The sequence below is a fragment of the Hydractinia symbiolongicarpus genome, chromosome 5, assembly GCF_029227915.1.
Source record: "Hydractinia symbiolongicarpus strain clone_291-10 chromosome 5, HSymV2.1, whole genome shotgun sequence".
Lineage (NCBI taxonomy): Eukaryota > Metazoa > Cnidaria > Hydrozoa > Anthoathecata > Hydractiniidae > Hydractinia > Hydractinia symbiolongicarpus.
In genome coordinates, this window is record NC_079879.1 from 18,616,270 (window position 1) to 18,638,818 (window position 22,549).

The window sequence follows — 22,549 nt, forward strand, 5'->3', positions numbered from 1 at the left end:
GTTGTACTTATAATAACTTGGTCCATTAATTTATTTCCAGGGATTATTACCATGCTAAATGTAAAAAACAACCTCTGTGTTTTGTAAAGAAATATCAAAACAAGACTAATATGAAACAGCTGAATTATTACTTTATTTTTTATTAAGATCTAAACAACATGGTCGTAAAAATTTTGGATACTGACTAGTTAAAGAACCTGTGAAAAGGTCCTTGAAACACTGATTAAAATAATGTATAGCATCATTTGCTTTTCACAAACTTTTAAGGATATATTAGGGTTTAAAGGTTTTTAATGATATTAGCAGCCATATGATTCTGAAATGGAATGTCTGCTCAAGCTTTTGATAATTAGTATAATTTTAGTCTTAATGATGAAAGCCTTTAAAAGCCTTATAAATTTCTAGTCAGTTGTTGTCTAACTTGTGAAGAATGTAAAGGCATAGAAAATTAACAAACATGTTTTAAAGTCCTCATCATACTTCTTGTAAAAAAAGGAGCTTGTACTACGTACAAGTGCTTTATTTTTAGTGTATATATATATATATATACACAAGAAATTGGAATGTTATAGAATGGTTTAACAAAATTGAAAATAAAAACAACATAAATTCTTAATGTTTGATGTTAAGGAAACGAAATTAATGAAACAACACTAAATAAAGCATTAACATTTGCCAAAAAACTGTTAAAATCTCTAAAAAAGAAGAATAAATCATAAAACATTCAAAAATATCTTTATTGTTTAACGGTAATGAATCATGGGTTAAATCGAACAGTGGTTTATTTGACATTACAATGGGTGCACATGATGGTGCCGAAATGACGAAACCAGTTACATACGCGTAGAATCCAACCATCCATCTTCAATTATTAAACAAGCTCCAATAGCCTTAGAAGAACGACTTTCACTACTGTCTGCAAACGAAAAAATATTTTTCCAATCTATACCTTACTACAAACAGCGCTCACAAACTCAGGTTATTCCAAAAAACTTATAAACACAAACAAAAAAAAGAACAATAACAGAAAAAACAGAAAAAGAAATATAATTTGGTTTAACCCCCCCTACAGCGTAAATGTTAAAACAAGAATCGCAAAGCAATTTTTATTGCTAATCGACAAACATTTTACTCGAAAACACAATAATTACAAAATATTTAACCAAAACAACGTTAAAGTAAGTTACAATTGTGTGCCTAACATCACATAGATGCCCATAATAAAAACATTAACACCAAACCTTCCCAAAAAGAACAAAACTGCAACTGCATCAAAAAAAAAATGTCCCCTAAACCACCAATGCCTAACACCATGCATTGTTTACCAAACTAATCTGATGTCTGAAGAAAATTCACGGTATGAGGCAAATTATATTGGCATTTAAGAAACGTTATGCAAACCATAAGAAGTCATTCAACACAGAACGATACATGAATGATACAGCTTAATAAAAAGAAGTATGGCGATTGAAGAAGAACAAGGAAACACCAAATATTCGATGGAAAATTATCAAAAATGTTGGTATAAACCCAGTTCGAAAAACTGTACCTTTGCCTTAACAAAAAGTATGAAATTTTAACCTTTAAAGGAAACAACCTTTTGAACCAGAAAAATGATCGAAATGCAGACACTAAAACAAAATCTTGTTGGCGAATTTTGACACTAATGACTGACGCCAAACGAAGTCATTGCATATACGTGAGAACATATATTAAACGTTTACTTTGTAAATTTTTAGTCAGTTGGCTGAAGATTGTGTTCAAAGAACACATGAAATTTTGAGTTTGAAACGAAGTTGTTTTATATATATATATATATATTTGTACAAAACCTACAAGAGAATAATTGTATACTAAATCTATCTTTTACCCCAAAGCGAAGAGTAACATTGAAAAAAATGTTTATTAGATAAATAGCTTTAAACGCCCACACTTTTCAGAAATGATTTCTTTATGTTTGTCTGCTCTGTATGATACAGGATTATGTTGAATACATCATAATTCTACAACATTGTGATGGCTATTAAAAATCTTTTTAATCTTTAACAACCAAAATTAGGCAAAAAATAATTTCGTAATTGTAGTTAACACTTTCAAAAAACTGAATTCTTGAAGTCAAAAATAAGTTTTAGTAGGTCTCCTGTGTTTGTGGTTTACTGGCTAAATCATTTTTGACTTCACTAGCGCAATCGCTGATTTCATTCTATCTGCAAGACTCATGAGATTTTTTTTTCATAAGCAATTTATTAACTGTAGTTTTTAAGCTTTAAAAACGATAAAAATAAAAAATAAAGAAACATGGATTCTCTTATAAAAAACTGCAGAGAACAAAGAATTAAATTCTCATCTTTGCTAGATTTCTTTTTAATCTGCAATAATTATAGTGACAATGTTTTTCTTGCAAAGTATTTTACTGATCTTCTTGTTCATACTGTTTTTAGACCAGACTTGTTTGATTATCAAAAGATCCTGGGAAGACCGCCAAATATAAATCTTGCACATGCATTTGAGAAGGCTAGGACTTCATTAGGTGTTCCTTCTTTACTTGATCCTGAAGGTAAATTTTTAGTCAAAATATTTTTAGTGTTGCGTGAAAAGAAAGATTCTTGATGAAATATGTCATGATTTTAAAATTTGCAGGGGTTGTAACATTAATTTTTGAAATTTAAACAAGGAAAAATGTATTGCAACACAGTTCTGTTACTTGTTGTCTTTTGTTCAGATGATTTTGGCACATATAAAAAGATCTCAACAACAACATCATTCTCTGCTTAACATGTATTTTCTATCCTAGCATGGATTGAAAGAGGTGTTAAATTGTGTATGTCTTTGGTCTTTTAGTAATAAAGCAAAACATACAAAAACTTTCATTTCTAGATGTGAACATTGACCATCCCGACAAAAAATCAATAATAATGTACGTCTCTGCTATGTATGAAGCATTATCCAAACAAAAAGAAACAGAAAGCGAAGGTTCAGAACTAGAACAACAGGTATTTAATTACAGGTTTAAAGGCAACAGTGGTTGCTATAACAACTGGTCATCTTTGTTAAAATTTTTAATACTTACTATTGTTTCAAGCCAAGCATGCACGTTTGTTTTTATGCATAATTTGTTCTATTATTTGCACAACATCAAACAAAGGCTAACATCAACTGCATCAAGATAAAGAACTCATTCTTCACATTCTTGGTCTCCTTGTATCCTTGAGCGTTTTATGATGTTTATCTAATCAACTATAGACATGATTTTAAGGCTTTCTTGATCTTCTTAATTTTTCAAGCTACTTAAGATTTAATCTGATTGTTCATTAACCTGCAATAGATGGACTGTTGTGTGTAAACAAATATCAACTTTTCGTTATTATTGGGTGTTGTTGATAACTGTGATAACTGTTTTCATAATACAGCATAATAAATCTTTACTTAAAACAACTCTTTTATATGTTATGAAGTAATTTTAGTGAGGATTAAAGAAGTAAAATAAAGATTTTTGTAAGTAGGTATGTGATGATTTTGATTAGCTAGTTTTTATTCATTTTAATGGTGAAGAACTTAGTGTTGAACATGTTTTATGTTCTCATTAACAGGGTAATTTTTCCTTAATGTTGTGAAAGAATGAAATAAATACTTCTGAAATCTTAGCAAGCTGGGATCTCATGTATACTGCCAGGATGTTACTCCAAGAACAGAAGCTGCATAATTAATGAGTTTAGTTGCTCATTGTTTTACAGAAGTTGTGCAGTGACAGTGTCTTTAAAAGTTCATACAGGGCAAATCAAAGTAGTAGACTGTGTTATACACCTTCTTTTACCAGAACTATTAGTTATTAGCCGAGGCTGGATGCTTTTCAAATGTTGAAAAATACATGTATAATTGGACAAAGGACTAAATAATTATTTCTTAGTAATTTTACATGTTGCTCTTATATTTAATAAAGATTTTAGGCTCTATCTTTTTAAAAATAGGTTCTTATAAAAAAGTAGTGTACTAAATCTAAAAATTTAGTAAAAGTAATTTTTCAAGTTAAACAGAATGACAGAAATATGTTAAACATATGGTATATACTTTTCCGTGGTTTAGTAATCATTTAACAGCTTTTTAATAAAGCAGAAACACGAATCAATAATAATAACCACAGAACTTCAACTCTTTCGTTTTTATTATCTGCTGTCTCATAGTTTTCCCTTTACTCACGCCTGATGCAAACATCTCCACCTTGTAAAACAAAACAATGTGATAATGTTACTGTTTAAAGCCTAAACAATCTTTGAAGAAACATTTGTGTTTAGCTGATGTTAAAGAACTCAACTAATGTTTTTGTCAATATGTATTTAGGTTATTATAATTGTTTGTCCCATGACATAGTTTTACTGATTATTCCAGTAATTAAATTTTAAGGAGGGTATATTTTCAGTGAATAATACAATACTGAAAGAAAGTTGTCAGGTTTTTTTTTTGTTTATCTTCTTTCTTTTACTTTATTTTTTATTTTTTATTTAGTTCTTCAGACCTCCCTATAAGAGCCTTCTATGGTCGGAAATGATTGTTTATTACAAATTAACTTAATTATTTGTAATAAAAAGCTTGTGGTTGAATATGATTAATTGCTGTGGATCCCAAAGCATTAATAAGACTTCATTTAATTGTGTTTATTTTTTAAAAAACTGACTTAATCTCAGTTCTTATTGTTTAAATTGGTATAAACAGTGCAACCTTGGATTTATTAAAAAATTAGTGATGGTGATCCTATACTGTTTGTTATTCTTCACCATGTTAGAATGGATATAGTGTATATTAGTGTGTTGTGTCAATTGAAAGCTACATCGTTTTCTATAAAATTACACTATTTAATGTTTCTTTTAGTTTGAAATACTTGTTGATTTAAATAACATGTGTTATTATATTTTAATGCATTCGAATATTTTAATAGGTGTTTGTTTTCTACATTTTATTTTGTAGCTACTTTTAATGTTTTCCTATAAACCCTGGCATGCTTTTAATATTCAGCTATTCTTATAGAATGTTTACTTTTTGTATCATCCATCTTATGCGTTTTTGTCTTCAACCTTTTATTAAGTTTTAAACAAATCCTTTTATGATTTTAAATAGAATCTGCGTCCCTGTATTATTGTTAAGTCAATATTTTGATATGAACTTTGTTATGTTTTGTGTCGTTTGTCTTTGTAATACTTTGTTGACAGAGCAAGATGAGTTCATGTCTTATTGAAACAAATTTATTTTTTTCCACAGAAACTTTAGATATAAGTTAAAATAGCATTTGCTTCTTTCCATCATTATTATTGGATCGTTTGTGGTTTATAGTGATATGGTATGTAATCATGTATTGCTATATTATAAGTGGGAAGGAGAGAAAGGAATTTTTTTGTTAGGGAAAGGGGCACATTAAATTTTTGTATTATATTAAAGTAATGGTATTAGATTTTTTCATGTAAAGGAAACTGTCTAAAGAAGTGGCCCGCAGCAATAGTCAACTTATCGAACTTCTCCAACTTATTGTCTTCTCAAAATGGTACATTGCTGTTATGTAAAATGCTACTTGAATAAGCACTTCACACGATTGCTGCATTGTAGTAGAGCTCTAACTGGATATGTCTGAGTTTATAAAAACATTACAAAAACCTTACATTTTTTGAAGAAAGAATTTTAACTTTCGAATAGTACAAACATATACTGATAACAATCCTAACTACATATGAAAACAATCATAAAACACTATACCTTGTCGCACTAAATAGTTATTCAGGTAAATTTGTAGTATTTTGGTGAACTGAGTTCTGAAATGAGCACCACAGGAGTAGAAGAGACACTAATTATTAAATATACTTTTTAACAGGGACGCTTATTTGAGAAAGGTGAGTATTTCTTGGATATCAAAATAGTTGAACACAATTTTCCATGACATTCTAATAGTTTCTGCTTTATCTGTTTTAGATTTTTTGGTATGATTTTTTTATTGATCTAAAATATTTTTTATGAATTAAATTTGAAGCTCAATTCTTTAAAAATGTCTAAAAATAAATAAAAAAGATTTCAAATTTTTTTTAAGGCACTTTAGGCTTTTAAATTCAATTTTAAGAGACTGTCGAGTGTTTCTTTAACTTCCTATGAAAAGTGTGGCCATGACAATACAGATTTAAAGGGTTGTCCATGGATAAATAAAACTTAATTCATTTGTTTAGCATTTAAACATAAAGGTGAGGCTGGGAGTATGCATCTTTAAAAAATGATTCACTTTGTATGGATTACAAAACATAAATAGTTTTAAAGTTTATCTACAAATACCTAGGAGTCGCCTATTTATATTTTTATTTTTTTTTTGTAATTGTAGTAAAAGCTAAGCAGTTGAGTTGGGTGATGAAAAAACATGACTTGTTATAGTAAACTGATTTTGTAAACTTAACAAATTTAAGTATTAAAGTTTGTGTAATAATTTTGTGATTTTTAAGAAAGTAACTATAATATTTTGTGGATTTTTTCCTTTCCCTTATCTAAGCAATTATATGCTTTTATTGGGCACTGATAAACCACAAACTTCAATTGCATATATATAATTCCAATTATGTATCATTTCACTTAAAGTGTTTTTTGTTATTGTTACTGTGTGAAAAAGTTCTTTTTACATCTTAATTCTAGAGAAAAAATAACATATACATTGTTGATGCTCTGTGCCTTTTGTTTTTAAATGTGGACATAATATTATGAAAGAATATACCTTTTTAGTTGATCTTTGAGTTGTCTTTTTTTAACAACATAAATTTTATATGGAAAAGATTATCATGGTATGTTTATGGTTGTTTCAATTTGATATTTATTAGGCTGCAAGGTCGGGTAGTCCAACACCATCTTCTGTCTCAAATATGTCAGAGTGGGATGATTATAACGAAACACTTACCCAAGTCTTAACATGGCTTCTTCATGCAGAAACACAGTTAAATCAGCAAGAACCAGTTTCTGTTAATGTTGACCAAGTGAAGGAGCAGTTTCGAGAACATGAGGTAGGAAGAAAGGTCCTTCTTACATGGAAAAATAAACAATATTATTTCAATTTTTTTTATGCGTTTGATTCAGGTTTCAAAATTTGCAAAATCACACAGTCCCTTGCAAACTTAAAAGAATACACTTTATTGCAACCAAGATTGCAGCTATTCTTACAGACATTTTTATTTTGTGACAACTCTTGCGCTTAAGTTTTAACAGAATTGTAGCTTGGCATAATTCTTTGAAACCCAAAATTTAGCTTATAGTTTTTCTTAAGAAGTAAATTTATGGAAAAACCTTTTATGACGACTTACTTATCTTGACCTATGTAATGCTTGTGTTTTCTTGCATCATAAATTTAGGAATTTATGATGGTATTGACGTCACATCAAACAAGCGTGGGAAGTGTCCTTGAGTTTGGAAGTCAGCTAATTAATGAAGGAATTGTTATTGGAAAGGAAGAGAAGGATATACGAGAACAAATGGCAGTGCTCAGTGATAGGTGGGAGAATTTGCGTGTATCAGCAATGCAAAGACAGTCAGAGTAAGTTTTTTCTGTTTCAAATAGTTTTTTGCATGGAATATTTTTTCCAACCTCTGTTTGTTAGGGCCATATGCCTTATATCTGCGTAACCAACTGCACATTTGTAAAACATTATTTGATCCAGTTAATCTAGCATTATAGGACAAAGGAATAGTAAACAAAAGTATGAACTATGCTCATCTAGACAAAAAATATATTGCATACTTTGTCCTTTGTAGGATCTGTTTAATGTAACAGGGAATGACTTCCATATTATTAAATTATGTTGTACTGTGTTTGCATTTGGGTAATACAAAAGTACAATAATATAGTATTTGAACAACAATGTAGACTGCACCAGCACTTGATGAAACTACAACAGAAGCAGTTAAAAGAGTTAGCTGATTGGTTAACAAAGGCTGAAAGTAAAATGTCATCAGCTGGTCCTATTGGTTCTGATTTGGAAACTGTAAAACAACAAGTGGAAGAACACAAAAGATTTCAAGAAGATCTGGAGAGTCAACAACAACACGTTAACTCCTTGAGTCACATGGTTGTTGTTGTTGATGAATCAGAGTCGGAAAACGCCACAGCGGATTTGGAGGAACAACTTGCAACTTTGGGTGAAAGATGGTCAGCTGTATGTAAATGGACAGAACATAGGTATAGTCCTCATCTATTCTAATAGTCAAATTAAATAACGTAAGTGGTGTCACGACGTCATGTTTAAAAATTTGGTGTTAGCTTCTCTCAAATATAATTACAAAATGTTTTTAGAGGTAATACAAATAAATTAATTCTTTCACCGAATTTTTAGATGGGCTCATCTCCAAGAGATTCTAACCAGTTGGCAAAAGTATCGAAATGAAGAGCAGCGTTTAAGTGACTGGTTGTTTCAGAAAGAAAAAGCTTTGAAAGATATTTCAGTAATAGACATGGGTGACAAGAACGAAATTGCAAAGCAATTGGATAAGCTCAAGGTACATAATTTAAATAGTTTTTAACATAGGTCTAAGTTCATGGCTTTGCAATAACTTATAATAAAACTTTGTTTTAAAAAGCTAAAATATCTAAAAATTGAAATGAAAAATTAAAAAATTGGGTTTATCAGGCATTTTAGGTAATTCAACATATATGTTTTAGGAGCTCGAATTTGAGTTGACGCAACAGCAGAATTCATTTGGAGATTTTAACCTTGCTGCGCAAAGTGTTGCACAAACAATGGAAGAAGATTCACCTGCAATACAGGGAATACAAGACACAATGGAGGATTTTAATCAACGATGGAATACTATTGCAAGCATGCTAAATGCAAAAACAAAACATGTATGGTTTAGCTTCAATTCTTCCAGGATCGTTGATTCTCTAAATACTTTTTAAATGTTATATGTCTATTTTTGTAGTTTAAGGGAATGGAAGATCAACTGCAATCATTTTTGAAAGAGTTAGAAGAAAACTTGTTGTGGATTTCAGATACAGAACTACTATTAAATCCTCAAATGAACCCCCAAAAAGAACTTGTTGAGGTATTTGTAGTCTCAAAGAACCACAATGTTATAAGAAAAGTTTCCTTAAATGGAACACATTTTTGCTATTTTTACTGTGTTGTATTTGTAAATATTCTTGTAATTTTTTTTGTAGTCACTTGAGCAAGCTGTGCAGAAAAGACGAACTAGCATCCTGGTTTTGTGTACCAAAGGAGAAGAATTGGTGAAACAGACCCGAACTGCCGGTCAATCTGTTGTAGGGCTACAACAATACATCAACAGCTTCAATGAGAGATGGGAGGCACTTAGTCGCAATTTAAGCAATCAAAAAAATGTAATTGACTCATCCGAGAAAAAGAAAGTATTTATTGAGGAAACCCAGAAAATACTCATAATGATAACTGAAATTGTGACCTATGTGGAAACACTATACATAGAATTGAAAAATAATCCAAAGGAAAGATTGATAAGAATTGAGGTAATGCCCTTTCATGATTATTTCAAGTTATATTGCAATATTAGTAAAAAAGGATTTTGTGTAAATTTGTTTCACGTTTTACACTATTTTCTGTAGATCAAGTTGAAAGAACTTGCACAGTGTCGTACCTCATTAGAAAAAATGTTAATGGAAAGTAAACACATCCCTGATCCGGCATTAAAGTCAGCTATTGAAATGGAAGTAAAAACTGTTACACAAAAGCTGCAAGATGTTGAAATTTCTTTACAAGAAAAACAAAAGGCTACTGTAGAAGTCATTCAAAGTACGCCACCACCTGAATTTTTGAATCACATGGAAGCTATTCGTACCGTAGTTGACGAGGTTTTTCCATTTGTCAGTAAAGAGTTCAAGTATAATGAAATTAGAAGAATGCAGGAATTAGCAGAAAATCTTAAGGTATTTTTAGATCTTACCGTTTTTTTAAGTGCTTGTAATATTTCCATTCTTCTTTAATTAGAACTGTGTTACGAGGAAAATAAATTAAGGAAAGACAAAACAGTGTCATCTTGAATTTATTTCCAATTTTATTAAAAAACTACAAGTTAGTGAAATAATGATTGATGTTGTGAAATCAATAAATTTTCTTTACTTTTTTATATTGGGCTAGAGTACTTTAGACATGCATTTTTCTTGATTTTGTATATGTACTTGACATATGATGTTCTAGAAACTGCTCTTTGTTTTTTTAGACAAAATTGCAGAAGCTTCATGATCAAGAAATCAATTTGAAAACACTAACTAAGCAGCAAAAAGAAATGTTGCGAAACTTATCTCCTGATAAGATACAAAAGTTTCAAAAACAGTTGACTGACCTCGGAAGACAATGGTCAGATTGTAAAAATATTACAGAAGCTCGCCTTCAACGTGTAAACGAGGCTGTGACACAAACAAAGGAATTGGAAACTGCAATGGGAGAAACCTTTAACTGGATGGATGATGTTGACAAATTTTTGGAAGAAATCACTGGGACGATTGCTGAAGGAGATGCCGAAACAATTGAATCTCAAGTTCAAGAAGTAGAGGCAAGTGTAATTATTATTATATTAAATCCATGATAATTTAAGTAAAGTAAGAAAAAATATGTAGAAATTGATTTTTTGAATACTTTTGATCACTAGACAGAAATTTTGTTTATAGACACAAATTGATGCGTTATAGAATACTAATGAAAAATTCGTCTTTGGCTACTTTAGGCTTTACAACAAGACATTGCCACAGTGCAGAAGAAAGTTGATTCATTGATCGAAACCTGTAACTTGATTATTAACCGATCTGAGCCAGAGTACTCCTCTGCGTTAAAGGTGAAGCTGACTAGTTTAAGTGAAAGATGGTCTGGTATCATTGCAACCACTGAGAAGCAGAAGGAAAACTTACGAAATGCTGGTTTAAAATTCCAGGAAGTTGACGCAGGTGTTAAAGAAATTCTGCAATATTTGAAAGGATTGGAAAATAGTTTTAAGAATGAAAATTTGAGCAAGCTGGACAAAATTTCCCTAAAATCAAAGTTAGAACAATATGAGGTAACAGAAACAATTAAAACAGATTTTTCTCTACCATAAAGTATATCTTGTTTTATCACTAAGAACTTTTTCATATAAATGAGAAAAGTAAGTGTCGCTCATTTTATTAGACAAAAATTTTCTGGACTAATGAAATCTACCCAAGCCTTTTTTGTCTTTTTTTCAAATATAATGATGCATTCAATGAATTATTTACAGGTTATTGATGCTCAGTTAAAAGCTAAGGGTGTTATCATTAAAGACTACACCAACATTGTCCAACAATTAATCTCATCAGCACCTAGTGACGCAGAAACTCCTCCTGTTGTTAAAGATTTGGAATTAGCAAGCAAAATGTTTGTCAATGTCTCTTCTAGTACTAAGTAAGTAAAATCTGGTGTTATTACATTTTGTAGCATTTGTGCCATCATCAGTGTATACCAAGCTAATTGGAAAATTTAATGAACACCTGGAACACTTTTTTCACTGTTCTTGTGCTCTGGAAAACCTGGACAATGTTGCTGAAAATTTGTTGCATGCGACCTGGACCTTAGCTAATATTTGCTTTTTTTACATTTATCTAGGGATATCAATGTTAAACTTGTGAAAGGAAAAAAGAGTATGGATGATTTTGATGGCTTATTGTCAACTCTATACAGATCAATGGAATTACTAGATGCAGCCATTGCAAAGTCTTCTGAGAAACTTGATGGCGATGATAACGAATTGCAAAAATGTTTAGCTGTAAGTTTCAAAGTTACTTAAAACCTATAATTATATACAAGATTTCACTGCTGTTCTGCAAGTAAATGCTGCCAAATATTGACGTAAAATATACTTAAAAGCAAGTTTGCCAACCATGTATATTTCTTAATAGGTATTAGATGAGGTTTCTAAGAAGCTAAAACCTGAGGAAACTGTGAAGGTTGATGAGCTGGGTGCTACCATAATAAAAAGTGATATTTGCACTTCCACAGTTCACAATATGTTGGGTGATTATAAATCTCGCTTGGATGACACTAAAGAAAGATGTAAAAAGGTATCAATAGGATGTTTATTTGCTTTAATGATAAATGACTAATGTGTTAATTCATTTTAAATCAATAGGCCTTTTGGGCATAACTTTTTTTCTCCCGATAATTTAACAATGGCCAAAGCCCTCCCTTGTCTTTTCATATTTGCATGTCTTTTAATTTTAACATTTGTTAGGTGATACGAATGTTAAATGAATTTATTCAGTTGAAATTAATTTTAAAAAATGTATACATATACTTTTACAAAAAAAATTGCAATCATCGAATTTATTTAATAAAATAATTCCTAAATTCTAGGTGCAACATATACTTGAAGGTGAACTGATGAAGCGCCAACAGCTTCGAAAAGATCTTGTGAACATCAATGATTGGCTTACTAAAGTGGAAAAAGATGCTGATGATCGTATAAATGGAAACATTGATACTTCAGATGAATATATTGATGTATGTCAGCGTGATATTATTTTTATTTATGTTACAGTTCATTTTTTTCCTTTTTTAACGATACACTCACAACGATACACTTACAACGATACACTCACAACGACGCACTCACAGACAAGACCAAATACTTATTAAATATATTTACTAAAAAAGTAGAAATGCTTTCATATTCCTAATTGAATTTTTGTTCTCTAAATTAACATGAAGTTTAAATCCTGTATTTTTATTTGTTGCTAATGATATGTTCAAGATTTGAAATAAAAATCTGTACCTATAGCCACTAACAAAAGGTTAATGCATGTATATATTGTGTGCAGGCATTTAAAGAGGAGATTTCTCTGAATGAAGCATTAGTCTCATCTGCAGAGAGATCGATAAAGGAACTTCTGAATACAGGAAAACCTGCCAATCACCAGGATCTTTTGGACAAACTAGATGGTGTAAAATCAAGGTGGACGAAATTACTTGAGACATTTGAAGTATTAAAAACAAGGCCCAGGCAAAAAGAATTGGAAATGAAATTTGCAGCGTTAGAAGGTAGTGTTCTTTCAGACATTGATAATTTGAAAAGGAAATCAAAAAAGATTAAACTAGTTTCACCTGAAGTCAACGAAATCCATATCGCTGTCGAAAATTTGGAGGAACTTGCTAAGGGGTGTGATGCTATCCACAATGATATTCAGACAATTAAATCTTATGCAAAAGATTTATCCACAAAAAACAGCAGTGGAATTGAACAACAAGTGAAGCAAGTTGAGCAAGACTTCGAAAAAGCTAAGGAAATGTTGAAGAGCAAAGAAAAGGTATGTGAAATATACTTTTTGCATGGCGTTCAACTTTGTTTTTCTACTAGTTTTTATTCATAAATAAACGGAATTAATGAAAATCTAACAAATTTAGGTATTCGCAGATGCACTTCCATTATCAGAATCAGTGTATGCCAATCTTGAAAGTCTAGATGTTTGGTTAAAGAAAACCAGTGAGAGTCTTCAAGGTGTCGTTTTGCAGCCTCTCCCTGTCACGCCAGAAGAAAGCATTAACGTTGTACAAGTAAGTTCCACAGTTGGTTCACGTTGCCATTTCTGACATTGTTTAGAAGGTTTATTCCACACATATTTTCACCCATTAAAAGCAGACATACTGATATTCAAAACTGGCAAAGCAACAAATGTATGTTTTTCTTTATATTAGGGGATTGTTAAATCAGTAAATGAAAAAGCGAATGATACACAACAACTATGTAGCAATGCATCACATTTGGCAAAAATGTCTGAAGAGCCTGCATTTGTAGCCATGGAGACTCGAGTTCGTGACATACGTGAGGTATACCTTGACATCAAACAGGAGTCCAGTGACAAGCTAAACACACTGCAAAATTGGGTTCAAGAGCTTGATGATTACGAAAAGAAAGTTGACGAGTTAAATGTTTGGATCGATAGTAGATTAAGCATGTTAGATACTATCGGTGGGATGTCAGCTAAGTTTGACCTTGAGATGGAACTAAACAAACTGAAGGTTGGTGTGTATTTTCTTATTTATTAGTTGCATGTTTAGACTGTTGTAAGATATATATTAGAATAACATGTTTTGTATGTGAGATTAATTCACATGATAATTGTTTGTACAGAGAGTGTTTACACACTTGTTCTCGTGGCAATCTCAAAAACTAAAACAGAAATATCTGTTATTTATTATAGGGTCTTATGTCACTTATAACCTCTAAAGAGTCAGATTTGGATTCATTAAAGAGTCGAGGGGATGAGATTGCAAATAAGGGAAATTCAAGTATTGTCGAGCCTTATGAGAAAAAAATTTATAAACGATGGGATGATATGGAAAAAAAATGCAACGATGTTGAAGCATCACTTCTTTCCAAATTGAAAGAAATTCAAAATGCAGAGCAGCAACCGCCAGTAAAACAACGTAGGGTGTTAGCAGAAGAAGAGGTATTGGGTAGAATAGATTCTTGTTATATAGTTATCCAGCAAAATTTCTAATTTAATTGTGTGTATTTTGTTTTGTATTTTTGTTTTTGCTTTCAAAGAAGTAGCAACAAGTTAAAAAAGGCCACTGATGTTATATCTTTTTAACAAAATATTCAGTCATGAGTGTATGTGTGTAAAAGGCAATTTTCTTCTTTATGTTATATTTTTTTTCTTTATCATTTTTTCATCTTACCTTTTTACCTAAGGTTATTATTGACGAACCTGTTGAAATAGTGGAAGTTGAGTCTGCTCCAGCAGAATTAATTCCTGACGACGATGAGGTAATTGTACCAGTAAGTTCTGCTAATGTGGAGTCAATCCCTGAACCGATAGAACCATCGACTCCCACCGTGGCAACATCACAGGGAATAAAAATTAACATTACATCCAAGTCGACTAAAAATAGAGTACAGCTAAGCTTCTCATCAAGACCAGCAACAAAAAAATATCGAGCAGAAAAGAAAGGTTGGTACAATAAGTTGTTTGTATGGTTTGAATATATAAAAGTTATTTTAAAATAACAATGATTTAATAATAAAAATAGAACCCTAATGTGATATTTTGTGTTGTAGCTTCTTTTCAGCTTTATTTTTCGAAAAGAAAAAGAAAAAGAAAATTAAACAAAAATATAAAGAAATTATGTTGGACCTACACGACATAAATCTTAAAAGATATTTAAAACTATTACAGTGTTTTTTAACCCAAATCCTTAACAAATTTTTGAATAGAAACCAGGTTTAAGAATTTCACATACAGAAACCAGGTTCCACGTTTTCACTTTCAGGAAGTAATTGAGGAAAGATGTTTAATTATATGTGTATATTAAACTATACAATTATTTTATTTCTAGTTAAAACTGTTGATGTTTTTTATTAGAATGTTTCATTTAAAAAAACGTTGTATTTATAAATCAGTGCGTTTAAAAACACTTATCCATTTTTTTATTATTTCTGCGATTAGATTTAATAATTTTTTTACTCAATAAAAATTTCCAAATTTAATCAAAATTATTCTAGTTTTTTTAACATAAATAATTAATCAGAGGCTATGCACTGATTTTGTTACAAACTTCATTTTAATCCACTCACATCTGAAGCAGCAAATTTGCTTTTCTTGAGTACTCTTTAAATAAAGTAGATAAAGTGATGGTTTTATCAGATTGCACCATGTTGGATTTTTATGATGAGATTTTTCTCCCAAACGGTAAGTTGGCATAACATAAGCTCACATACATCAAGTTTTGTTGAATTAATCTTTCTTTGGAAACTTTATTGGACTGCATATTCTGTCTTTTAAAAACAGTTTTAATAAAATTACTTACATTTTTATGTCTTATAGTCAACTTCCAACAAAGTGTAGAAGAAATGATACTCGAGATTGAAGCACTGGAGGCTTCACTTCCAGACCTTAAGACAAGTAGTGAAGATGGAATCATGAGCTTGGAAATGAATGTCGAGGTAGGCTTCATTGTTATATGTTTTTTATTTATAAGGTTGTACCGATAAAATCAACTTTTAAACTGAGTTGCTTAAAGTTAGCAAATGAAGCAATCTGCCTGTACTAGTTGTAAGCACAAAAAGGATTTAAACGTCTGCTAAGTCCTCAGATTGTCACATGTCGTACATATTTCCTGCATTTTTGTTTGCTTGTAAACACAAAGTCATTAAATTACTCTGTGTGAGGTCTCCAAATAAAGCTGCAGTGTAATCGTTTTGAACAGAATACAGCTATTATTATAGAGGTATTTGAACGCAGGTATGCTTGCAGTAAAAGTTTAAAAAACAGTTTAAAAAAATGAATTTATGCTAAAGTTATAACATCACATTGGAGTTCTTACTTAATTATGTGTAATCCCTAAAATTATGTTTGTTTAGAAATTGGAGGACCAATTAAGTGAGTTGCAACCTGACTTTGAAAGTATGATGGACGAAGCGAATGATGTGTTAAAGGGACTTGATGGTGATGATGCGAAAAAGGAACCCATTCTTAAACTTTCACGTAAAATTAGCACATTACATGCAGACTTAGCACATCGCAGACAAAGTTTAAAAGATGCAGACTTTAAGTTCTCTCAAATGAAGAACCATATTTCTAAGGTGGAATTGTGGCTAGATCGTACTGAAAAACTGCTGCAAAAAGAAAAAAATGCAGAAAAACTTAAGGTATCGAATCTATGTAATTGAGAAGCATGTTTAGTGTATACAAATATGTTATTGTCATCTTTGTCAAAAACTTCCTGGTGACTTCCAGTATTAATTTTAAAACTGTGTCCTGCAAACTTTATTTATTACAGTGGCAACTGTTGCAATTTTTTGTTTAAATTAATTTGAAAAAATTATTCGTACAGGAAATCGAAGATACCATTGAGCAGCATGCAGCTGAATTGGAGGCAGTCAACATCAGAGCTGAGCAGTTATCTGGTGTTTGCGCTGACTCCATTATTCCTAAGAAACATATTGCTACTTTAAATAAAAGGTTCAATACAGTTGCTTACAAATTTGAAAAATATCAAAGTGCTGAAGAAAAAGGTAAAATGTGAATTTGTAATCAACTAGTCTTGTTCATACCTTACCGTCAAAAATTCAGTATTTTGCCCTCTTTATTTTACTGTCAGTTGGTCGGACAGGTTTACATTTAATCTAGTTTACTTTTAATTGGAGCCTTTACTTTACTTGTTGGCTGTTACTGTTAAAATTATGCCTACAGAAACCAATAATGACTTAGGCAGAAGATCTTCTCTTTTTCCCTCTTGTTTTATATTTAATTCCAAAACCTTCTAACTTTTTTTTTTTTCGCTGTAGTTACAACATATAAGATAAGCGTTGAAACTGGTGATCTTGCAGACGCTGAAACACGTTCTAATGTACACATTAAACTGTTTGGTGAGTACGGTAACAGTGACCAGTTGCAATTGCGTCAATCGGAAACAAAACGAAAAAAGTTTCAACCTGGACAAGTTGATTTGTTTACGTTTAAGAATCAACCATGGTTAGGAAAGCTTTCTAAATTAAGAGTTTGGCATGATAACGAAGGAACAAATCCTGCGTGGTATTTAGCAACAATATATGTTCTTGATGAGCTCTCTGGTCGTTTGTTTTGTTTTGTGTTCAACTCGTGGTTAAGTAAAGAGGCTGGAGCTGTATTAAAAGAGATACCAGTAAATGGCATGGCATTGTTTCAAGAGACATGTAAGCTTTTTTCGGTATTTCTGGTTTTCCCACTACAACTTTCTCCTTTCACCAAAAAATCTACTGTGAAATCTTTAAATTCTCGTTTTTTTTTACCAGAAAAGTAGGCAGTACATAGATTTAGAAATAAAAATTATAGTTTTTGCTTTACATTTTAGCACCAGACTTTATGATAAAAAAGCATAGAACAACTGATGTTCGGTGGCTTTTTGATAAATTCAGTGTTCCTGCACCTGACTCTAAACTGAAACCGTACAAAGAAATTGTATCAGATATTAAGAAAACAATTGAAACCATTGAAAACATAGAGAGCAAATTGAACCAACCTTGTTTCATCGGTAAACCTTTTGATGAGTTTAGTAAACAAGAGGAATTATTGCAGGTATGGCCACTTGAATTTTTTTACCCTTATTTTGCAAGTAAGGGACGAATGTATACCGAGCTTAATAAAATTCGCAAATGCTAGTTTATGAATAGGCTTTAAAATTATATGGATTTAATTTGTTTTTTCTTTGTTGAAAAAAAATAGAATGAGCTGGGTAATATTTAGTATTATTCAACCAAAAATGTTTTTCTTTTATTGGTTGCCATTTTTTAAACAAAAAATAAATGGCAGACAGAAAATAACCCACAATTCAAAATCCGATTCCCTTGCCTTTTAATTGATTGGCACAACACTGTGTTTCTCCCATATGAGAACTTTGCAGGGGGCTCTGCCATCTACAACCCCTGTGGTTACCATACGGCTACCGTAACCAGTAAAGGATTTTTATGTTTGTAAACATTTGTTAATGATTCTTTTTGATCAGAAGTGCAAAACTAAGAAGTGTAGAGAACAAAAAAACTTTGTGTGTAAAGTAATGTTTAAAATCTTTACATTTCTATATTTATGATTGGATTTTTTAATATATTCCAGGATGTAGAAACATCTATTAACAAGTTGGATCCAACTGTAACTCACTTAATGATAATACGCGAGCAATATTTGCCCAAATGTAAACAAGAAGAAATGGTGGAAATTGATGTAAATCTGACAGCAATGAGAACAAGATGGAATGCTTTGAACAAGGAGTTTAAAAACCGCCATGTTGCTTATGATAAAAACGTTGATTTGTGGAAAACTTTCCATGGAGATCTGGACACCATTTTATTGTTCTTGAGTGGAGTTGAGAATCAGTTATCGTCCGGCAGACAGAACTATGAAGAGGCGAAGGTACAGAATTTGTTTTTCCTGTAATGGCTATGACGTTTGCTGTTCTGTTGAATTAAACCTGTAAACTCAAATAACCATCAAGAAACATTAGGATATATTTATACTGAAATTAGTTACAGAGTATGTACTGTTAAACTAGGTGTCTAGGGCTTAAATAATAGTCAATATTATAGTCAGTACGTAGATAATACTTGCTTCCTCCATCGTTTAACAGCTGAATGATGGTGTATTAGCAAATGTCTGATCAGGAGGAGAACATAGGTTTATTTGCTGTCAGTATGGTTTCCTATTTTTGACAGTTTTCAAAATTTACAAAGAAAATATTTTCTGTCTAACTAATTTTTTATTTAACAAAAATAAAACATAATCAACATTTTAGGAAATTCAAAATGGCTTAAATTTGCACGAAGATAGATTAAATTCACTGAACCTACAAGCTGATGATATCATCTCGCAGTCTTCAGACCAAGAAAGACAAATATTGCAGCAAAAATTGGATGTACTTAATACAAGATGGAATAAAGTTTCATCCAGTGTGAATGACCAAAAAATGAGGTAGGGAAACACCTGCTTGTTTCCTCCCGAAACCTTTATAACTTAAAAAATCACTGACACCAGTTTCTTATGCGATTTTGAATATGTGACAGACTGAATATAATTTTAAATTTTAACCTTCAGTATATTTTTATTTTTTGTTAACCTTGGCTCAGGATTCACTGGTTTAGCTTGTTTTTTTGTTTTTGTGATTTTGTTGGTCAAGTTAATGTTGTATGGTCTGCTCGTTTATTTTTTCTTAAAATCATAAAAACAAATATTTTTGTGCTGCATAATGTTTAGTTCAACAAGGGCGTGTCTCAATGGGTGTGGACTGTTTATGACAAGAGACAGAGACTATGCATTTTATTAATAATGTTGTGATGGTGTACTCAGCAGCTTTTGAAGATACTCTTTTTTCAGTAATTTTCTTTTTAAAAGGTGGAGGAGATAGAACACAAGTTTTACAATAAAAAGGATTTGAGTAGTTCCTTTCCATACTATATTACATATTATATAAGATACTATATAACATACTATATTGCATACTAGTAACTAACGTATATCATATAGTTAATTACTAGAGGAATCAGTGAAAAATTCATTTACATATTTTTAGTATACCTTTAGCCTACCTAAAAATTATATTTCTGAAATCTTGCAGTCAAGAAAAATAGAAAGTATTTTGTGTTAAAGAAAAGATTTCGTATAAGTTTTAGATTTGTTCTTGTATAATTAGTGTTAATTGGTACTGCTAAACAATTAATGAGTAAATTAAAAGAAATTGCTAATTTAATTAGTTGTTTGAACTATTTAATACAGAAAGAAAAATGACTTCACCTATTAATTCTTTAAAAGATAAATCTCTCTTCTAGTAATCTCTTTTCATACATATAGCATTGTATTGATATAATAAAATAGCTTACACACCTAATTAAAAACCAGTGCAAATATAATGACATTCAACAGAAGAAATAGAAATAAAAAATTCTCCATATCTGCATCGCATGCAGTCCTCGGTATAATGTAGTAGTAGTGTTGTATTGCAGCAACGTGTTTGGATTTGTTATGATTTTTCGAGTGCAGATGCTCAGTGGGTCTGTTGAAAACAGAGGTCATTCTAACCAAGAGTTTTGAATAATCGAGGCAAAGATAATGGAAAGCAAAATATACCATTCATCTGTTGTTTTTTACCCACGCAAACAATTGCATATCGAACAGCCAAAACAAAAGTATGTCTAGCTTTGTAAATACCATGCCCAGTTAATGTAGCATGTGGATTTTCAGCATTTGATTTGAGACAGGAATGTTTTGTGGTTGATTTTAAAATTTCTGTGTGTGTTTAATGTTTCAGTTTCATTTTGGATGATGTGCAACTGAAGAAGTACATCCAGGGATCAGACGAGTTAAAATTGAAGCTTGACAAGCTATACGATGTTGTGTTCCATGAAAAACCACACCCTGTTGATGAAGATGAACTGGAAACATACTTGAAAAAACTAAAGGTGAAGCTTCTTTGAACTATCTGTTTGGTTTTAAATTAATCAGGAAAAAGAGACTAAACTCTGGGCAAGTTCGAGGAACTTTTCTTCTCAACATATTTTGAAAGTTTTTTTTGATATTACGACATCTAGCAAAGTAGATTCTGTCTGAACCCTTTTTTGTAGAGGCTCAATGATAAACTGTTTGCTATGGTTATAATAGTTAATTTAAAGGCAGCTAAAGCAACAAACAAATCTTAATATTGCAATTTATCTCAATTTATTTTATTTTAATACTTCATGGCTTAAAAAGCATAAAAAAGAACTCTTTAAAGCCCTAGATCAGTATTTTCCATTGGTATTTACCAGATGTCATGATGTAAAACTTTTTTAAATTATGTTGTTTTGTAGAATGGGGAAGAAGATATTTCAGACTTGCAAAAAGTTATGTTTAATTTAAAGAACGATGCAAAGAAGATTCTTTCTCGAACAGATCTTTCTTCATCTCAACTTAATGAAATCAAATCACGTGGTGACAGCCAACAACGACAGTGGCAGGATGTTTGCTTAGGACTAGGTGAATGAACGAGTAAATTAATAAAGGAGTAAATTAAAGAATAAATGCCACAAAAAGTGTGAGAGAACAAATGAATGAGTACTTCTTCACTGTATTCGATATTTTCCATTTAAAATGACATTTAAAAAGATAGAAGAAAAATGATATGAAAAAAATAACTGTTAAATATTACCTATACTTGCTGAGAATGCCTAAAACATATCCTTAGCAAAAAATGTTTTGCTGTATTTAAGTGTAATTTACCGCTGTCGCTTTAGAAATACGCCAAGTAACTTATAGTATATAGTTTAATAATAATTTGATGGGAAAATTAGATGACTTCTTGGTTTGTAGGGAAACGCAGAGGCGTAGTAGAAGATAAATTATCAAGAGCTTCTAAGTTTCTTGAAGAGTTGGAAGAATTATCCGTGTGGATGTCAGCTACAAGAGAATTGCTGCAAGGTCAACAACAGGGCAAGCCTGGTTTCCACGTCGATCCAGAGGTGAGAAAGTCCTTCGAAAAAATCTAATGCGTTCTTGAGTCACTGAAACTTGTAAAATTAAAACAAAACTGTATGCAGTATTTAGTACAACCCAGGGTGGATGGAGTTTAAAACGAGTTCTTTATTATAACTTATCAATCATTTTACATTGTCGCGCGAATCTAGAAAGCAATCTCGAAATTTTGGAAGGCAAGCTTATTGTTGTCTGATTAATTGCAATTTCGCTTTTATAGACAATCAAATTGGCGTTAGAAACAAGAAAAGCCAACGTGGAATCCATCAACAGGTTATTGACTGAATTCAAAGCTGAGGGCGAACTAGCGAGCGGCCAATTCCCTTCAGATGTCGCAGCAAAGATCGCTCGTTTAAATGCTGATTGGCAGGTGATCATCAGATTAGCGATTGCGCTAAAAGATCGACCTGTTAGTGAAGAGATGGTGGTTGCAGAATCGCTACAAGAACGTGAATCAGCCGCACCCATGTTTGAATCAGCTAATGGCGACTTCAGTATGGATGGTTAGTGCTTGTTAAGTTGTAAATAACACAAAAATTTGCTAACAACGGTGGCTCAGGGATCAAAGCATTTGATTTGTGATCTCAA

The 22,549-nt window shown here is 31.3% G+C and overlaps 1 protein-coding gene across 4 annotated transcripts in view; it reads left to right on the top strand.

The window, feature by feature from the left end:
* LOC130645101 (utrophin-like) overlaps positions 1-22,549 on the top strand; it is a 52,128-nt gene that overhangs the window by 12,917 nt on the left and 16,662 nt on the right. For 3 of the 4 annotated variants that reach the window (XM_057450967.1, XM_057450966.1, XM_057450969.1), the window contains 32 exons: positions 2,442-2,557; positions 2,878-2,993; positions 6,840-7,019; positions 7,365-7,546; positions 7,877-8,188; positions 8,343-8,505; positions 8,669-8,851; positions 8,929-9,051; positions 9,167-9,490; positions 9,587-9,907; positions 10,201-10,533; positions 10,705-11,031; positions 11,230-11,393; positions 11,595-11,754; positions 11,888-12,049; positions 12,342-12,488; positions 12,806-13,291; positions 13,389-13,538; positions 13,680-14,003; positions 14,186-14,434; positions 14,680-14,938; positions 15,812-15,930; positions 16,348-16,635; positions 16,821-17,001; positions 17,275-17,661; positions 17,820-18,043; positions 18,578-18,874; positions 19,254-19,429; positions 20,763-20,913; positions 21,301-21,466; positions 21,800-21,948; positions 22,182-22,464. In XM_057450967.1, coding sequence (XP_057306950.1) covers positions 2,442-2,557; positions 2,878-2,993; positions 6,840-7,019; positions 7,365-7,546; positions 7,877-8,188; positions 8,343-8,505; positions 8,669-8,851; positions 8,929-9,051; positions 9,167-9,490; positions 9,587-9,907; positions 10,201-10,533; positions 10,705-11,031; positions 11,230-11,393; positions 11,595-11,754; positions 11,888-12,049; positions 12,342-12,488; positions 12,806-13,291; positions 13,389-13,538; positions 13,680-14,003; positions 14,186-14,434; positions 14,680-14,938; positions 15,812-15,930; positions 16,348-16,635; positions 16,821-17,001; positions 17,275-17,661; positions 17,820-18,043; positions 18,578-18,874; positions 19,254-19,429; positions 20,763-20,913; positions 21,301-21,466; positions 21,800-21,948; positions 22,182-22,464 — 7,202 coding nt within the window. Of the gene's footprint in view, positions 1-2,441; positions 2,558-2,877; positions 2,994-5,180; positions 5,333-6,839; positions 7,020-7,364; positions 7,547-7,876; positions 8,189-8,342; positions 8,506-8,668; positions 8,852-8,928; positions 9,052-9,166; positions 9,491-9,586; positions 9,908-10,200; positions 10,534-10,704; positions 11,032-11,229; positions 11,394-11,594; positions 11,755-11,887; positions 12,050-12,341; positions 12,489-12,805; positions 13,292-13,388; positions 13,539-13,679; positions 14,004-14,185; positions 14,435-14,679; positions 14,939-15,811; positions 15,931-16,347; positions 16,636-16,820; positions 17,002-17,274; positions 17,662-17,819; positions 18,044-18,577; positions 18,875-19,253; positions 19,430-20,762; positions 20,914-21,300; positions 21,467-21,799; positions 21,949-22,181; positions 22,465-22,549 lie in introns of those variants that run through there. The other variant, XM_057450970.1, reaches the window with a different exon arrangement.